This window comes from Podarcis raffonei, chromosome 1 (genome assembly GCF_027172205.1).
Source record: "Podarcis raffonei isolate rPodRaf1 chromosome 1, rPodRaf1.pri, whole genome shotgun sequence".
NCBI lineage: Eukaryota > Metazoa > Chordata > Lepidosauria > Squamata > Lacertidae > Podarcis > Podarcis raffonei.
The window spans coordinates 114,447,736-114,465,438 of NC_070602.1; the positions used below are offsets into that span (position 1 = coordinate 114,447,736).

Consider the following 17,703-nt stretch of genomic DNA (forward strand, 5'->3'; position numbering starts at 1 on the left):
TTGCCTTCTTCACTGTATTCAACCAGTGGCATCTGTGCAGTGTTCTTGCTTCTGCTTCAGTGGGCTCCTAAGTGAGCTTTGCACTGGATGTAGACTGAGCCTTCAGCTCTGCCACAGGTTTCCTGGGCAAACTTAAGTCACTCATTTTCGGCATTTTAAAGATAGTGATGAAGATATCAGGAACATCAGAGAAGTTGTTCACTTACATATTAGTAAGACAGTAATTTTCACCTTGCTTGCATTCATTTTTAGTTTTGCTTCATTCTTAGAATGAAGTTTTACTTCATTCATAGATATTGCACTAAGTGCTTGCTATCCTTCCTTCCTTCCTTCCTTCCTTCCTTCCTTCCTTCCTTCCTTCTCAAATACAGCTTCTGAGTTTGAAGCAGAGAGTGTTATTGTTATTATTTATTAGCCACTTTTTTGCCACAGGCAACTCAAAGCAACTTACAAAGCAACTTATATCTTACTTATTTGGTTTCTTTAAATGTAAAGGTTCATCATTGTTCCACCCGATGTGTATGTCTTTAAGGGGCCAGAGCAAGGGCCAGAGCAAGATAACGAGACCCAGCTTTACAGCTGTGAAACATAGCAGGTGCTGCTGAGTTGTGTTGATTAAGGTGTGTCAGCAATTGGGTGTAGTATATAAGGAGCAGCACCTAGCTCTCCCATTACCCTGGGGGATGGGTTGGTGGTTGGGTCTGGTTTGGTTGTTAATGTGTTTAGGTTAAAAGGAGTTTTTGTTTTTCTTATTAAAACCTTGTTTAAGTTATTTTTGAGTCCTTTTTTAGTGCATGGTCTCCCCAGCAAGCTCTCTGCTGCGCTACCATACTGCAAATAGCCAACACTTCAGGCCTAAAAGGCTGTGTTTTGATTTTGTGGAGAAAAAGCAGCTGCTGCCCCTTTCTCTGCCTGGGGAAATGGCCACAACATTACATGGGAGATGGAGTATTGAGGGGTAGTAAGCACTGGGCTGGTTAGGGCTCTCTATTCCAGGGATGCTGGAGCCTGTGGACCTCCATATGTTGCTGCACTAGAATTTGCATGATCCCTGACTATTAGCCATAGTGGTGCTGCTGGCGCTAAGGGGAAGTCAGAATCCAACAATCTCTAGAGGACCATAGGGTACCATCTCTGCTTTCTCTCTTCTGTTTCTCCAGTACTGTCAAACGTCAGATGAAGGGAACACCCAGAGGAGGGCTTCCAAATAATATACAGTGGTACCTTGGTTTACGAACTTAATCTGTTCCGGAAGTCCATTCTTAAACCAAAGTGTCCTTAAACCAAGGCGTGCTTTCCCATAGCAGCGGGGGACTCAATTTACACTCAACAGGAAGTGGAACATGTTCTGCTTCCAAGGCAAAGTTCACAAACCAAAACACCTACTTCCGGGCTTAATCCAAGTTGTTCATAAACTGAGCTGTACTTAAACCAAGGTACCACTGTATTAGCAAGTGGTGAGGTTCTTGCAAGAGAAGGCAGCGTACACACACGCACAAAGATTTATGCATATGTATAAAATCCAGGAATCTGCCCCCTGCATCATGTTTCATTCAGCCCCAAGTCTGTTTCCTTTGCTTTCTGTGGCATTTGACTGTGATTAACCATTACTGGATTGTGTCCAATGTGTGTCTGCGCACAGAGCACACAGAGATGTATTGCAACCCTTCCCAGGGGTCCTTCAAAATATGGATCCTCTCTCCATTCCTCCTACCTGTCACAATGACAATTGTTTTGTTAGTATGCAAGATCTGAGAGCTAAAAGCGTTTTTGAGTAGCTGGGACTTTAAGTATGCATTTTTAAATAACATATATTAAGTTACTTTCCCCACCCCACCCCACGTGCTGTAATTTCTATGATTTTCTTTTTTATAAACTTGCAGTGCTTCACCTCAAATGTAGAATGACAATAGATGTTGTACGCATATAATATTTCTCCTTTTCTGCATTATTCAAATTACTTTCTAACCTTCGTACATAATTCTGCCATTCCTTTTACTGCTGCTGTAAAGCAAATGGTTATTTTATACAAATGTTACCTCTTGGCTATTAATTCAGTGATTATTTTGGACCATGGCACTTCTTTTTAAACATAGGGTGGTAAAACCTCATAAATAGAAAGCTTGTCATGAAAAAAAAAGGCTTTGACTTCTTTTGTTCATCAATTTATGATCAAATGGTTATATATTGTTATTTATCCACCTGAAAAATCCTGATAGTTTATTCAAGCTACAGCACCAAGAAAATTCATACTTCCGATATGATCATTTTATTACCCTTTTTTTTTTTTTTACCACACTCGTTACCTCAGAGTAGCTCTGGACAGTACAATCACTGCCAGTTACCTGCTCTGTATGCTTGGAAGTCAGTTGCCAGCACTTGTCCAGGAAAGTTGCACAGACCACATTCCCATCTACAGATTATTCAACCTTCCTGGGTGGTTGCCCTCGCACATATGACAAGCAAGCACTTCCAGCCAGCTGTGAAAGCGATGGCACGTGCTGGTTTTTAACTTTTGAATCTGTTGCCAGCCCTGGTATGTAACTTTCAAAACTGCACTGCAATCACATGGAGTTTCATACAATCCATGCCAGTGCAATACCCAAATATCTTCATGTGCAGATTTGCCAAGGGTGTGTTTGATGCAACTTTGGACAGACGAGCATTTTAAAGACTCTGAAATTCCCCTTCACCACTTAACTCCCAAGGTTTAGAACTGCCACTTTGTCTCGTAATCAAAACCACTAGAATGCCTATATTACACAAATCCACTTGAAAAAACCCGTAAACATAATAGTCTGTATAATAATAATTGTAAAGTTATTTACTGGAAACGACTTCTCAAAATTAGATACAGCTTCTCATAATGTCAAAATCAACATCGTGACATAACATATTAAAATGCAGCTTATTCAGTTGACCACCAAGTCCAGTATCTACAAAATGTGATTCTTTTTTGTCAGTCCCATAGTACATTCATTTCTAATTTCTTCATTTTCTCTTGTATTTTTCTATCTGATGTATTCCTTAGAAGAGTAAGATGAAATAGTCTTGTAAGTGTCTACTGAAGATGATAAGATTGGTAGACCTTATTTGACGAAGAATCTATCACAAATAGGATCCATGTATCTGTTATATACAGTACCAAACTACGAACAGCTGATGAAGCCCCTTGGGGCGAAACAGGGGAATATCCAGGAATCCTTGTCCTGTCTACCTGTGCCAGCATCTACCTGTGCCAGTTTCTTATGTCTACCAACCTTATCATTTTCATTAGACACAAGACTGTTTCATGGTATTCTTCTAAGGAATACATCAGATAGAAAAATACAAGAGAAGATGAAGAAATTAGAAAGGAATCGCATTTTGTAGATACTGGACTTGGTGGTCAACTGAATAAGCTGCATTTTAATATGTTATGTCACGATGCTGATTTTGACATTATGAGAAGCTGTATCTAATTTTGAGAAGTAAAGGTAAAGGGACCTCTGTCCATTAGGTCCAGTCGTGACCGACTCTGGGGTTGCGGCGCTCATCTCGCTATATTGGCCGAGGGAGCCGGCGTACAGCTTCCAGGTCATGTGGCCAGCATAACAAAGCTGCTTCTGGAGAACCAGAGCAGTGCACGGAAACGCCGTTTACCTTCCTGCCGCAGCGGTACCTATTTATCTACTTGTACTTTGACGTGCTTTCAGACTGCTAGGTTGGCAGGAGCAGGGACCGAGCAACGGGAGCTTACCCCTTCGCAGGGATTCGAACCGCCGATCTTCCAATCGGCAAGTCCTAGGCTCTGTGGCTTAACCCACAGCGCCACCCGTGTCCCTTATTTTGAGAAGTAGTTTCTAGTAAATAACTTCACCATTGTTGTTATACAACCTATTACATTTACGTGTTTTTTCACGTTTGTCTTGTAATGCAAATCCATTGCAGCTGCTGTAGAGCTGACAGCTCTTGCAATGCTAGCTCAGGACTACTTTACACATTCCTTTTGTAGGGGGTGGAGCAGCATTCATAAAACATAACCTGTGAAGCAGGACATATTTATTCTGCTGGGCATATGTAGGTCATATACATACACAGCCATTTGTCCAAATGCTATTTCAGTGAAGTTTCTAGGCAGTCTCCGTTTAAGTCATGGAGAACCTGTGGCCCTCCAGGGGTTCTTAGACTAAAACACCTGCCATCCCTCAGCATTGGCCATGCTGCAAGATGGAATGCAACAACATCTGGAGGACCATAGGTTTCCCACCCCAGATTTAACAGAATGGATCCTGTTGCAGTTTTGATACTAGAGGGATTGCACTTCCAGTTTGTAGTTTTCTCTCCCTTCCTAGATTTCCACCATACATTTTGCAATTGCCATTTCTAGGTTGTCTAAATGGATTTGGGAAACATTTGTTCTAAGTAAGTGCGGCTAGAAAGAGCCTGAGCTGTGCGTGAGAAATTTTCTCATTGTCTTTGGGTAATTCCAGGCAGCAAACATTCCACTTGTGTCAGAGCTTGGCATAGACAACATCCATTTTGACGACTTCTCCCTCGACACGGACGCCATGATAACTGCAGCCCTCCGGATGTTCATGGAGCTTGGAATGGTGCAGAAATTTAAAATTGACTATGAGGTAACCATCTGTTGTGCGAAGATAATCGGCGCTGCTTTGGTTTTGGCGGTGGTTGTGCCCATTTGTCCGTGTTAAGTGTCCCTGATGCGATTTGTACTTTTCCATTTCAGACGTTGTGTAGGTGGCTTTTGACAGTGAGGAAAAATTACCGAATGGTCCTGTACCACAACTGGAGGCACGCTTTCAATGTGTGCCAGCTCATGTTTGCCATGTTAACTGTGAGTATCTTGAGTGGCAGGCATCTTATGATACTATCCACGTTGTTGTCCGAACATTTGTTTCCTCTTCCCCTTGCTAATATGGCATTAAAAAAAATATATTGAGATGTAAGCGCCCAAGAGAATAAAGGGTCCTAATTTGATACCTAATTTGGCAGCGCTTATTTGGCAACATTTGACAGGGTTTGAGCACGGTGAAGGAATGGAACCACAGATGGCAGTTGTATGATACTGACTTTGTTGTTATAGAACCTAATCTTAAAAGAATGGGTTTTACACACACACACACACACACACACACACACACACACACATATGTATATATATGTTGTGTAGGTGGCTTTTGACAGTGAGGAAAAATTACCGAATGGTCCTGTACCACAACTGGAGGCACGCTTTCAATGTGTGCCAGCTCATGTTTATACACACACACATATATATACACCATATTTTTCGCTCTATAAGATGCACCAGACCACAAGACGCCCCTAGTTTTTGGAGGAGGAAAACAAGAAAAAAAATATTCTGAATCCCAGAAGCCAGAACAGCAAGAGGGATCACTGCGCAGCGAAAGCAGCAATCCCTCTTGCTGTTCTGGCTTCTGTGATAGCTGCACAGCCTGCATTCACTCCATAAGACGCACACACATTTCCCCTTACTTTTTAGGAGGGAAAAAGTGAGTCTTATAGAGCAAAAAATACGGTATATATATATAGAGAGAGAGAGAGAGAGAGAGAGAGAGAGAGAGAGAGCGCGCGTGCCTAGAAGTCATTGCTTCATAAAATCCCCACTCTGCCAATGTGCCTGTAATCCAGAGAAAGTTCAGCGTGTTGCTCCCATTGAGGAAAGTAGGACTTGGACATGTAACCATAGAATTTAAAATGCATGAATTTAAATGGGACTGAAGATTTGCGCACTTTAACCCCCCAAAGAGCATTGAGCTGCTAATCAAGTACATGGTGAGAGATTGTAAGGAAGGACCAGACAGCTGGCAAAGAAACTTCAGTGGGAATAGTAAAGTGAGCATTCCAGTTTATCCGAAACTGGAATCTTTAACTGGTAAGCTGCAGCTGCTAACAGGAGCCTTTATATTATGGTGATTGGGAAACAGTTAAAGGATACAGGTAAACTGGACATTTCAGGTGAAGGAAAGAGGTGACGAAGGAGGGAAACCTGGGTTGAACTGGTTAAGAAGAGCTGCTAGGTTCAGGGGTTCAAGGATGTCATGGGAGGACAAGGGTGTATGCTATTTTAACATTTTATTCTAGGGTGCCAAAATTTCTTAGCGGTGCCAGGTGTTTACAACCAGCTTCATGAAGACAGGCGAACAATTTCCTTTGGCTTTGGGGAAGGCATAAGAAAATTTAACCAAGACACCGAGAATTATTACTTCCACATCACATTTATGCAAGGTGCTGATCGCATACCTTCAGTTTTTTTCTTTTTTCTTTTAATGTAGACAAATTGCCAGCAGGGACACCTTGACAATATGAGGCCTCACTCACTGAATAAGTTTGGAGTTGATGGGCCTTCCCAGCTGTCGATTCCCCACTTCCCCTTAGACTTCCACATTTAATAAAACACACACATATACATCTTCACTTAAATCATGGCATTGTGCCCCCAGCCTGCTCATCTGTGCACTTTAAGCTGATCCATCATCATGTTTGACAACCTAGATAAATTATTTGAAGGTTTTCATTTTTGTATTTCGTTGCTAAAGTTGCTACATAAAAATCAAAACCTGCTTGATAACTGTTCTGATGAATGCTTTCACATTTGTGCTGCCGCTTTTGCTCATAACAATACAGACCTTAATGCAAGACTTCCGCTAGGTGGAGCTCAAAGGCCAGAATTGTTTTAGGTTTCTTTCTAGAGCTGGTGAGGTATGACAGCATGTTTTATCGTTTGATGAAACAGCTTCTTTTCATCTGGATTGAGTAACTACCAAACAGCAGGATCATATGGAATTGCAATTGTTTGGAAAGGGTCGGGTCTTTGTTGTTGTTGTTGTTTTGCTTTGATAGGGTTAAAACGTCTATCTGTTGGCTGTGGATCTGTGAATATCTGCACAGCTAATTGTCAAAACACTGCCAAATGCGAGCTATTTCCCACACAACTGTTTCCCACTTCTCAGCCTGCACTACTTATGTGTCAACTCTTAGAGCAAATTCACATGACCTTTTCTTCTCTACAACAAGGCACTACCCCCCATTGGCAGAGAGCCATGGGGAATCTGTCATTGTGAATGGCTTGCTATGCAACAACCCTTCTCCCACCTTTGTAGGTTGCATGATGACCCCATTCATAAAAATGGATTACGCACACATCCCTGTCATGAAATGGTTGCCTGAAGTTCACTAGAAGTCCCTGTGCAGTTGCAAGTGGTTGTATGAATTAGGCCTTAAAATGATTTTGTTGGAATGTCACTACAGTGGTACCTCGGTTTAAGAACAGCCCTGTGTACAAACTATTCAGTTTACGACTCCGCAAAACCGGAAGTAGTTTCCCGGTTTGCGAACTTTACCTCGGTCTAAGAATAGAAGCCGAATGGTGGAAGGGCACCGGCAGCGGGAGGCCTCATTAGGGAAAGCGCGCCTCGGTTTAAGAACGGTTTTGGTTTAAGAACGGACTTAGGGAATGGATTAAGTTTGTAAACCAAGGTCCCACTGTAGTTCTTAGTCAGATGTGAGACTCCAGAAGCAACTCTAGAATACGTGTGTATTTACGTATTCAACTAAGATACTTTTAGTTACTGGAATGACTTGTAGTGCTCCATCTTGATGGAAAAGAAACACCTAGTGCTGCAATAATACTGAGCGTTCAGTTTTAGGCACATTTGAAATCTTGTGCACACTTACCTGGGAGTCAACTGCAGTGAACACAGTGACACTTTTATCTCATTAAACATGTACATGATGGAATTGAAAGTCTGCTTCTATTTAAACTTTTATCCTGACTTCACTGGCCACAAGTTTTGGTGGAATGTGTATAATAAACCACAGTTTAGTGGATCAGGGTCTTGCACAGCTGCGTTTCTTTCAAAATAAAACTGCATACTTTTTGAAGTGCGAATAATGTGATGTGTTAGGTCTACTAGAGGACAGCAATAGCAGATAAAGTTTGCCCCGGAAGCAATCTTAGGAAAGGCCTCGATTGGTATACAGATCACAGGCTACTCGCCATGAACAGAGAACAAATTCTGTTCCCTTCTGTATCTGCTCTCATACTCCTTTGAGTCGATTCTCTTCCACATCCGCCAACATGATACATGCCAAAAAATGTATTATAGAGATCTACACAGACTGACTAGTCTAAAAGAGAAGGGTTGACACTACTTGAATGTTAAGCACAGCAAACAAAGAAACCAAGGGTTGAACATTTCATTTGAGAGATTCCTGACCTTAAGCTCATTACAATAAAAAATAAATAAAAATGTAGTAGAAAATAGAAAATTAGGTTCATTGACAGACTGGTGCTGTTCTCCTTGGTTTCAACAAAGTCTGGAAATGTTTAAGGTCCCAAACAGATGTGGTAAGATCTCCCACCATTTTAATGTTAACTCAGAAGGAGCAGGTTGCTGGTGGGAATTGGATTGGAGCTGTGGTACTAGCGGTACTTCTGTGCCGCTTCACTGTTCTGAATCTTCACCAGCCCGGCTGCTGGTAGCTCCCTTTCAGAAGAAAGATGGACACATTATAGGCACTTGCGTTTCACCTTCCAGGGTTAATAGAAGGGGGGGGGGGGTTTCAAAGGGAATGTTGTTCAGGGGAAGGGCTCTCCACCAATGTTGCTACTCTGATCAAAATGGGAGCCCTCTTGTGGCTGCTTTTAAAATACAATGACACAACGTCGGACAAGTCCAATCATAAGTATTATGCCTGTCACAGCGACAGCATTGTGTGGCGCGCAGCGTTGTGCAGTTCTATCTGGCACACCAAGGGTGCACGTTCCTGCGCCGTTCTACATCTGTGGGATTCTTTCACTTCAAGTGACTGGATCTGCTCCTTTTATCTTTTAATCTCATAGTTGACACACCTCTTCTACTGTCCGTGTTAAGATGTGGGTGAACATATCAGACGACACAGTGATTCTTCAAACAGCTCTTGTTTATTCACAGGCCAGAACAGAACTGAGCTGAAGGGTTCAGCCAGCCTGCTTATATAGAGCTCCACTAGAACGCAACAGTAACCATTTTCTGTAACTATCCAATCACTGAACATCACTTTCGACCCCTTATTTGCATATGTGGACCTGAACTATCTACAGTATCCCCCTGCTGGCCCAGGGTGAGAACTTCAGTACATAACAGTCCACATTTATGCATTTGATGAAGTAGGTTCTGCCTACAAAATGCTCATACAATGATAAGTGTATTGATTTTAAGGATTCTCTGGTGTTTTCCAGGCCCGTGCAACAGCTGGAGGGGGCGGGGAAGCTGGGTACACTTGCCCAGAGCTTCAGAGGGCTAAGCCAAACGGGGGCCCACCAGGGACTGGCAACGTCTTCTCTTTTTGTCTTTTAGTTTATAACTTTATTCTAAAAAGACTCCCACCCTGGGCCTCAGACAAAGCTCTGCATGGGCCTGATGTTTTCTCTCAACAGACTTAGCACAGTTGCGCTTCTGGCTAGTCAGCATTTAGAGTTGAAGATAAGTTAAAAAGTGAAATTGAGACTAATATCATGTTGTCCAGAAGGGTTCGGAATTATTCATTCTAATGCTACCTAAGCTTTTAAAAGTGTTCAGAATGGGATAATGACCTTAGCTGCTGGTGGGACCAAAATTCAATGGAAGGATCCACCCCCCCCAACCTATGTATGTTTATTGAAATATCTGTAAAGCCCTTCAACCCTGCCCACCCCATGTACAGCCATACATGGAGAACCTCTATTGATGTTCTAATGAATGTGCATAGGGGAGGAACAGGTCCTGCCACATTCCACTACATGCAACTATTATCAGTCTTTTGAAAGCCTGAATAAAGACTAGCAATTTAGTTGTTTGCGGTTAAAATAACCTAAATTGAACAGAATGTTTAATTACGCATAAAGTATACAGAGTATGCATCAGATTTCTGACAGTACCATTGAGTTTAAAAGTACAAGACCAAACGTAAAAGGCCGAAGGATAAATTTATATGTGACTGATAAGCACATCGTGTAATGTTTTTCTAGAAGAATCACTTTTCCCTTTGCAGTTTGTACTCATAAATGGCCATTCCATTAGCATTGTTCCTACATGTGGTAATGATGTAAGTAAACTCCAGAACAATAGACACTTTAAGTAAAGACACCTTGAAATATAAGCACATATTTTGCCATTCTGCTCATTTTTCTTCCTGAGCATTACACAGCTCCTTATGGAATGTAATAATCTTATACAACTTACTGGTAATGTGTGGGGGGGACACGCATATTATTATCTTAGATTTTATAGTAATACTGTCATCAATGAGGTTATGCTGAAGAGCTGCAGTTCAGCACTTTTATTACTGGCTATTACAGTAAACACACTGACACGTTATTTGGTTTTTATTTATTTATATATCTTTAAACGTGGATCTTACATGTTTAAAAATGATGTTCGGGATGTCAGTGTGGTCAAGTTCAGAGAGACAGAAGGGTAATGAATAATAGATAGCAAGGGAGAAAAGCATGTGTGTTTCTTTTTAATGAATTAATACTTCCTCCTACTAATACTTCTACTAATATTTCTTCCTACTTCCTACTAAGTACGTTACATGATAAAGGTAAAGGTAAAGGTACCCCTGCCCGTTTGGGCCAGTCTTGACAGACTCTAGGGTTGTGCGCTCATCTCACTCTATAGGCCGGGAGCCAGCGCTGTCCGCAGACACTTCCGGGTCACGTGGCCAGCGTGACAAGCTGCATCTGGCGAGCCAGCGCAGCACACGGAACGCCGTTTACCTTCCCGCTGGTAAGCAGTCCCTATTTATCTACTTGCACCCGGAGGTGCTTTCGAACTGCTAGGTTGGCAGGCGCTGGGACCGAACGACGAGAGCGCACCCCGCCGCGGGGATTCGAACTGCCGACCTTACGATCGGCAAGTCCTAGGTGCTGAGGTTTTACCCACAGCGCCACCCGCATCCCGTACGTTACATGATACTGGGCACCTAACCTAGGCTCCACTCAGACAGCACTTTATTCAGTTTCCTCACAAGTTTCCTTCCCTGATAATTTTTGTGTTTTTTTGATGTGATCTTTCACACAACATAAATGCCCCTCCTGCAAATCTAGTGGACTCTAACTGAACTTTTGCACTCATTTCCAGGTTAATTGCTTCCAGAAAATAAATGTTTGCAACCCTGTTAACCTGGAAAATTGTGGGAGTTTTGCAGCGTAATTTCCCCACAGTTTTCATGGATCATGTCGCCCGCACTCACATGATGTAATTTGGGGTGGTATTCTGGCATACTGTTTCATGGGGGAATCAAGGGGAAACAGAAGCACGCCTACACACAAAAGGTGATGCCATGTCCAGTGAGGTCTGCTGTTGTGTCACACCATGCCCACTGGTGTAAATGAAATTTTGTGTGACTTGGAGATACTTTGATCTCAAAGCCACAGTTCCGTAACACAGCAGGTAATGCAGTATAAAAAGAACATTTAGAAACCAGGACAGAAGCACTAGCATTATAACCAGGAAAACTAACAAAAAAAATCCCCAAGTCTGAATGCACCCCCAAGTCTTAGCATTTATAGAAAACTGATCTCAGTAAGATATATTATAGAAATAAAAGATTATGTTGCTTGGAAAGACCAGGAGGGTCATCTAGTCTAACTCTGTACTGTTTTATAGCCCAATACTATGCAAAGTTACAATTGATTCCAATATTGCTTCCAATTTTTGGAAACTGAACATATATTCAGTATGTAAATCAAAGATTAAATGGAAGTAATGATAAGCAGACCTTGTGATCAAGGGATAAATGTAAAGCCATCACTACTGAATTTGTATTTATCTATATGATGTATATACTAAATTTCTGCTCTGGTAGGACTGCTATGGAATCACTTAAGTTTGTACTCCAAAGACGCTTGTAGAGACATCACTGAACCTGGAATTCCAGGTTATATTGGAGGTTACTAAATTGAAGAAAGGAAAATCAGAGTACCATCATGAGAACTTATTTCTCATGGCCAAAGCCAAAAATAAACTATAGGGTTTTAATAATTTCTTGTTGCTTTAAAAATTTTAATTAGTGCATTCTGCATGTCCGTGTTTTGAAGTAAAGGTAGAAGGTAAATGACCTCCATCCGGTTAAGTCCAGTCAAAGGTGACTAGGGTGCGGCACTCATCTCGCTTTTCAGGCCGAGGGGGCCGGTGTTTAACCACAGACAGCTTTCCAGGTCATGTGGCCAGCATGACTAAACCGCTATTGGTGCATGGAGGACCATGACGGAAGCCAGAGTATACGGAAACGCTGTTTACCTTCCCGCTGCAGCGGTACCTATTTATCTACTTGCACTGGTGTGGTTTCAAACTACTAGGTTGGCAGAAAATGGAGTCTGAGGCTGTTGGGACGTCTAGAAGGATACAGGTTTCTCATCCCTGGCTTAACTTCCTCCTCGCTGTGAGGCTCTGATCCCACTACCACGTAGAATGGTTGCTTCCTTCAAACACTGGCAATTCGTTTAGGTTTATGGTGCTGGGCTGCCTAGATTTGGATTACCAAGCCACGTTGATTGGGAGAAAGAGGTTCAATTCCCCATGCACGTTACCCTTAATGTTCACAATGGTTTGCTGCTATTAAAGCTAAATTTGTGGCAATTTCTACCACATGGACTTGTTTTGTCCAGTCTGTTACATGGCATCAACAGAACTATTCATACTTTCCTAGCACCCAAAGTGGGGGAACCACTAAATTCTTTTACAAAGAGTGAAGAGGAACGCACAGTTTTCAAAAACACAGTTTCAACCTAAGCTGTGTATGGCTGTGAGTGTTTTCATTCCATCAGGGAGTCCTGCTATGCAATGCAGCATTAAAGTTTTAAAATAACTTCACAGCTCTGCAGTCCTTTTATACGTTCCGTGATTTATACTGTTACCCCTGTATGGCTTGGCCTTTGAGAGCTGCAGACCTGGTGCTGCAACCTACGCATCCATCATTTTAACTCCCATGACTGCTTTCATTGATTGTAATGAGACTACTCGTTTGAGTAAGGAATTTTGACTGTAGGATCAACCTCAAGATCAGCCCAATTTTTTGTGTGTGTTTTTGTTTTACAGTCATATTTCTTCAGATACTCTTCAACATTTTATTTTTCTTTCCACAACTCATAAATATAGCAAATAATTATACATAAATGCAGTGTGCTAACAACAAAGCACATAAAAGCAGACCAGGTACGATGCAATTAATTTCCTCACATGAAAAAATGACCTCCATAACTCACTTTAGACTCTGGCACTTGTGAGTTAAGGTCATTTATTTTTTGGCGAAAATAAATTTTGCTCTCCTATCATCCTGTACTGTGCATTTTCCTTTACATGTTTCAGTTTTTAAAGCAAAGGGAAACATAATCACTTGTCTGGTTCCTTACTAAGCAGATAATTTTCCTGCCCCCACAGCATACACTGAAAACGATGCTTTTGTAATAATTTTTACCTACTTTATTACAAGATTTGTTTTTTGGTCAACTACAGCTGAATTTATTCTTTAACAGTTGTGTCTGCTTTTAGCCAATGTCCTTCTTTAATTATGACACGAAACGTCCAGTTTGCACACAATTTTATGTATTTTACAAATAAAATCTGTACTGAAAGCAAAAATTAATAAATTATAGCCTGATCCTATGAGCTGATTTAGTGGCACATAGAGCTTCAGATAGTAAGGATTAGGGTGATTTAAAAAAAGAGAAAAAAGGATCAAATTATATTGCAATGGCTTTCTGCGTTATGCTGGCGCTGCAAGTGTACCTGTTATGTTCCACCAACTTAGCAAAGTAGGTCAGCACTACTTATTCGTTACTATGTTTTTAAAGTACCCTTTGTCCAAGGAGCTCAGGATAATGTACATAGCTAAACATAGTTTAACTGGGGGAAACTAGCACCGAAAGATGCGGCATAGTCCCATTATCCAGAGCTGTAGAGAAGAAACATGCTGTTCCGTGTGTTGGATAGAATGGGGCACTGAGGACAACCAGAGGGGGAACCAGGGGGGCTGTGACCCTGGGCACACATTTTTGAGGGGGCGCAATCAGGTGCCCCCACGACAGGCATGGAGACCTGGCAGGTGAGGCACTGCGACAGGCGGTTTGGTCTAGTGGGCAGGTGGGTGGAGGCGGGCTCAGTTCACCCTCTGCATGCACCCTCACCCCAGCTGCCCGGTCCACTAGGGCGGCACAACACTTGCCCTGGGCACCGGCAGCCCATGCTACACTACTGAGGACAACAAAAGCCTCTAAATCAGTCTTCCCCAACCTGCTGACCATGATATTTTGGATCATGGTTCACATCTGCCCCAGTTACCATTGAGGGTAGGGGTGGGGAGGGAAGCGAAAATAAAGGAAAGCTTGTTACTGCATCCCTGGCTGGGATGCAAGCTTGAAAAGTTCTTGGGGGCTTGGTGTCCTCTTTATACACCACCTGCACCACCAAGAGGCTGTTCTCCAGGACAACAGCACCAACCATTGCTGCCTTCCCGGTACCCAAAGGCAAGGACAACCTGCAGTCTTAAAGCATAGCTGGGCAGCTGTTTACCAGCTCCACCTGGTACGTAGGCTGAGACCCTATCTGCCTGCGGACTGTCTCGCCAGAGTGGTGCATGCTCTGGTTATCTCCCGCTTGGACTACTGCAATGCACTCTACGTGGGGCTACCTTTGAAGGTGACTCGGAAACTACAACTAATCCAGAATGCGGCAGCTAGACTGGTGACTGGGGGCGGCCGCCGAGACCATATAACACCGGTCTTGAAAGACCTACATTGGCTCCCAGTACGTTTCCGAGCACAATTCAAAGTGTTGGTGCTGACCTTTAAAGCCCTAAACGGCCTCGGTCCAGTATACCTGAAGGAGCGTCTCCACCCCCATCGTTCTGCCCGGACGCTGAGGTCCAGCACCAAGGGCCTTCTGGCGGTTCCCTCATTGCGAGAAGCAAAGCTACAGGGAACCAGGCAGAGGGCCTTCTCGGTAGTGGCGCCCGCCCTGTGGAACGCTCTTCCAGCAGATGTCAAAGCGATAAACAACTACCTGACATTCAGAAGACATCTGAAGGCAGCCCTGTTAAGGGAAGTTTTTAACGTGTGATATTTTACTGTATTTTTGGTTTCTATGGAAGCCGCCCAGAGTGGCTGGGGAGGCCCAGCCAGATGGGCGGGGTATAAATAATAAATTATTATTATTATTATAAACCCAGGGTGAGGGAGAGGCTTGCATCAGCACCGGTGAAGAAGGTTCCTTCTTGATCGCATGCCCAGCTATCTCTGCATAGTGAAGCTTTGTACAAGAGTGGTTGGGGAGAACCAGCCAGATGGGGGTGGTATAAATTAGAAAATGAAAATAAAATACTTTTACAGGATCAGCAAGGAGATTGCAGTAACAAAATACTGCATTGAAGATGGCTAATTCTGCTTCCCTTCCTTCTGTTTCCCTTATGGCATTCTTAACATGATAGCTGTGAAATACATGACCACACCAGATGGAAAGCTTCCTGCTCCATGGCCCAGTTACTGATGCGAGACCAGTTGCTAAATTTGGCCAACTGGCTTCCTGGTTACAATGTCATCAGAAAAGCACAGTGTCTGATGAAATTGAGGCATTTATTATTTTTTAAATTGCACTTTGGCAATATTGTGATGTATGAGCAAGTATATTACTGGCAAAGACAAGGCTAGTGCTTTATTTGCACTGTGAATCCACATTCATGGCTTCCAAAGCTCAGAACAGTAAATTGGGTGTAACAGGGAAGCATTCGAGAGAGAGAAAGGGCCTTCTCAGTGGTGGTTCCACTTCTGTGGCACTCTTTGTCTATCAATATATATATTGATACAGTTTTTTAAAAATGGGTTTTAAAACCCTACTTATTCTAGCTTTCTTTTTCTTATGGAAATTATGTTAAATCTTACATTTAGATTACTTTTTCCAGAACAGAACAACTGCACAAAAGTATATAGACTACAATATTTATGTTGCGAATGGCCCTGTGATCGTCGGATAAAATTTAAATAAATAAGCAAATAAATGAATGAATCAAAACAAACTTGTTCGTCCAAGAAAAAGAAATTGTTGCAATTCACGTTCATCAGCGTGCTTACTTGTTTTCTAAAATGAAAGTTCAGAAGTGCTTTTAGCTCTTTCCCTGTATTAAGCCCCTCCAAAGTTTAAAATGGGAAAATGAATGTTGTTTTAGCTGACTAGTTTTGTTTACATACGCCAAGAAGGGTAGCTAAATAGTTTTGAAGTGGGGAAGTTATGCCCTGCTTCCTAAGCCTGTTCCCAGATTCAATCAAATTATCCTTTCACTGAGAGTCTTCCAAGGATCAGCTCCATGTGGGAGGGCCAAACTTTGAATATTTGTCTGAATGCTTGTTTAGTTTTATTCTTTTTATTTTTTATGAATTGTTTCATATTTTATGTATTTTATTTTAATTACGTTGTAAAGGTTTTAACTCTGAAAGGGGGCCTAAAATAGTCTAAGAAATAAAGAAGTCAATCTCTGTACGTTTTCCTATTACGTACCAGTTTTAATTTTTAGTGGCATCATGGGTGACTGAAGTTACTGACATCATCAATATTTGTTTTCCCTGTTTTCAGACAGCAGGATTTCAGGAGATTCTGACAGAAATTGAAATTTTAGCGTTGATTGTGGGATGTTTGTGCCATGACCTTGACCACAGAGGAACAAACAATGCCTTTCAAGCAAAGTATGTTACTTCTTTCTTAATTCTTTGTTTTCCTTACATGTATTAGAAGAAGAATGCAGAAGAAAGCATTGATTTTAAGTTGCCTTGCACAGCAAAGTATTTTTATGCTTGCCTTTAAGAGAGACTATTCACCCAAATAATTTCCTATTCTTCCTTCCCCCCCCCCCCACAAAAAAACCCCAACAACTTTAAATCACTTTGGCATCATGCTGTTGATTTGGCTTGCTCCATGTAAATTTCTGCCTTGTATAAAACCATGTCACAGAATCTGGTTGTTCTACTCTTGGAATACCACATTCATTTACATACCTGCGTATGCCAAAATGGAGAGCGTTAGAAAATTCCCCATCTGTCTTTCTTGGTTCTGTTTTGCAGCTATGCAGATTTTCAGGCAATATTAAAAGAAACATAACTGATTGCATTCAAAACAGAAACAGGTGCTTTCAGAAACGGGGTCCTTCTGGGCTAATACGAACATATTACTACAAAACACGGGGGGGAGATGCCTCTTATTTGTAATATCCCTGTAGCTCTTACTCCAGTTTATGGGTCAGAAGGTTTTTTGCTATGTCCTCCACGGTCCATTTCGCAGGACAGTGAGCTGACAACCCACAAAAGAAGTGGATCGCTTGGAGCTGAATCAGCTGCCCACAGCCCAGCTCAACAGCAGGCCAGGCACTTAACTCCAGCAAGACAAAAGTTGTACAGTGGTACCTCTGGTTACAAACTTAATTTGTTCCAGAGGTCCGTTCTTAACCTGAAACCGTTCTTAACCTGAGGCGCGCTTTCACTAATGGGGCCTCCCGCTGCTGCTGCCACACGATTTCCTTTCTCATAATACCTTTCTGAGGTATTATTTCTGGGTTAGCGGAGTCTGTAACCCGAAGTGTTTATAACCCGAGGTGTTTGTAACCCGGGTACCACTATAGTTTGCCAACATGCAAAGGGCACAACATGTTGAGAAAGGGTGGCTGGTACAGTGG

The 17,703-nt window shown here is 42.2% G+C and overlaps 1 protein-coding gene across 8 annotated transcripts in view; it reads left to right on the top strand.

Moving 5' to 3' along the window:
* Positions 1–17,703, top strand: part of PDE11A (phosphodiesterase 11A) — a 151,395-nt gene that overhangs the window by 91,459 nt on the left and 42,233 nt on the right. For 7 of the 8 annotated variants that reach the window (XM_053409983.1, XM_053409972.1, XM_053409966.1 and 4 more), the window contains 3 exons: positions 4,473–4,619; positions 4,730–4,837; positions 16,611–16,720. In XM_053409983.1, the coding sequence (XP_053265958.1) occupies positions 4,473–4,619; positions 4,730–4,837; positions 16,611–16,720 (365 nt within the window). The remainder of the gene's footprint in view (positions 1–4,472; positions 4,620–4,729; positions 4,838–16,610; positions 16,721–17,703) is intronic. The other variant, XM_053409999.1, reaches the window with a different exon arrangement.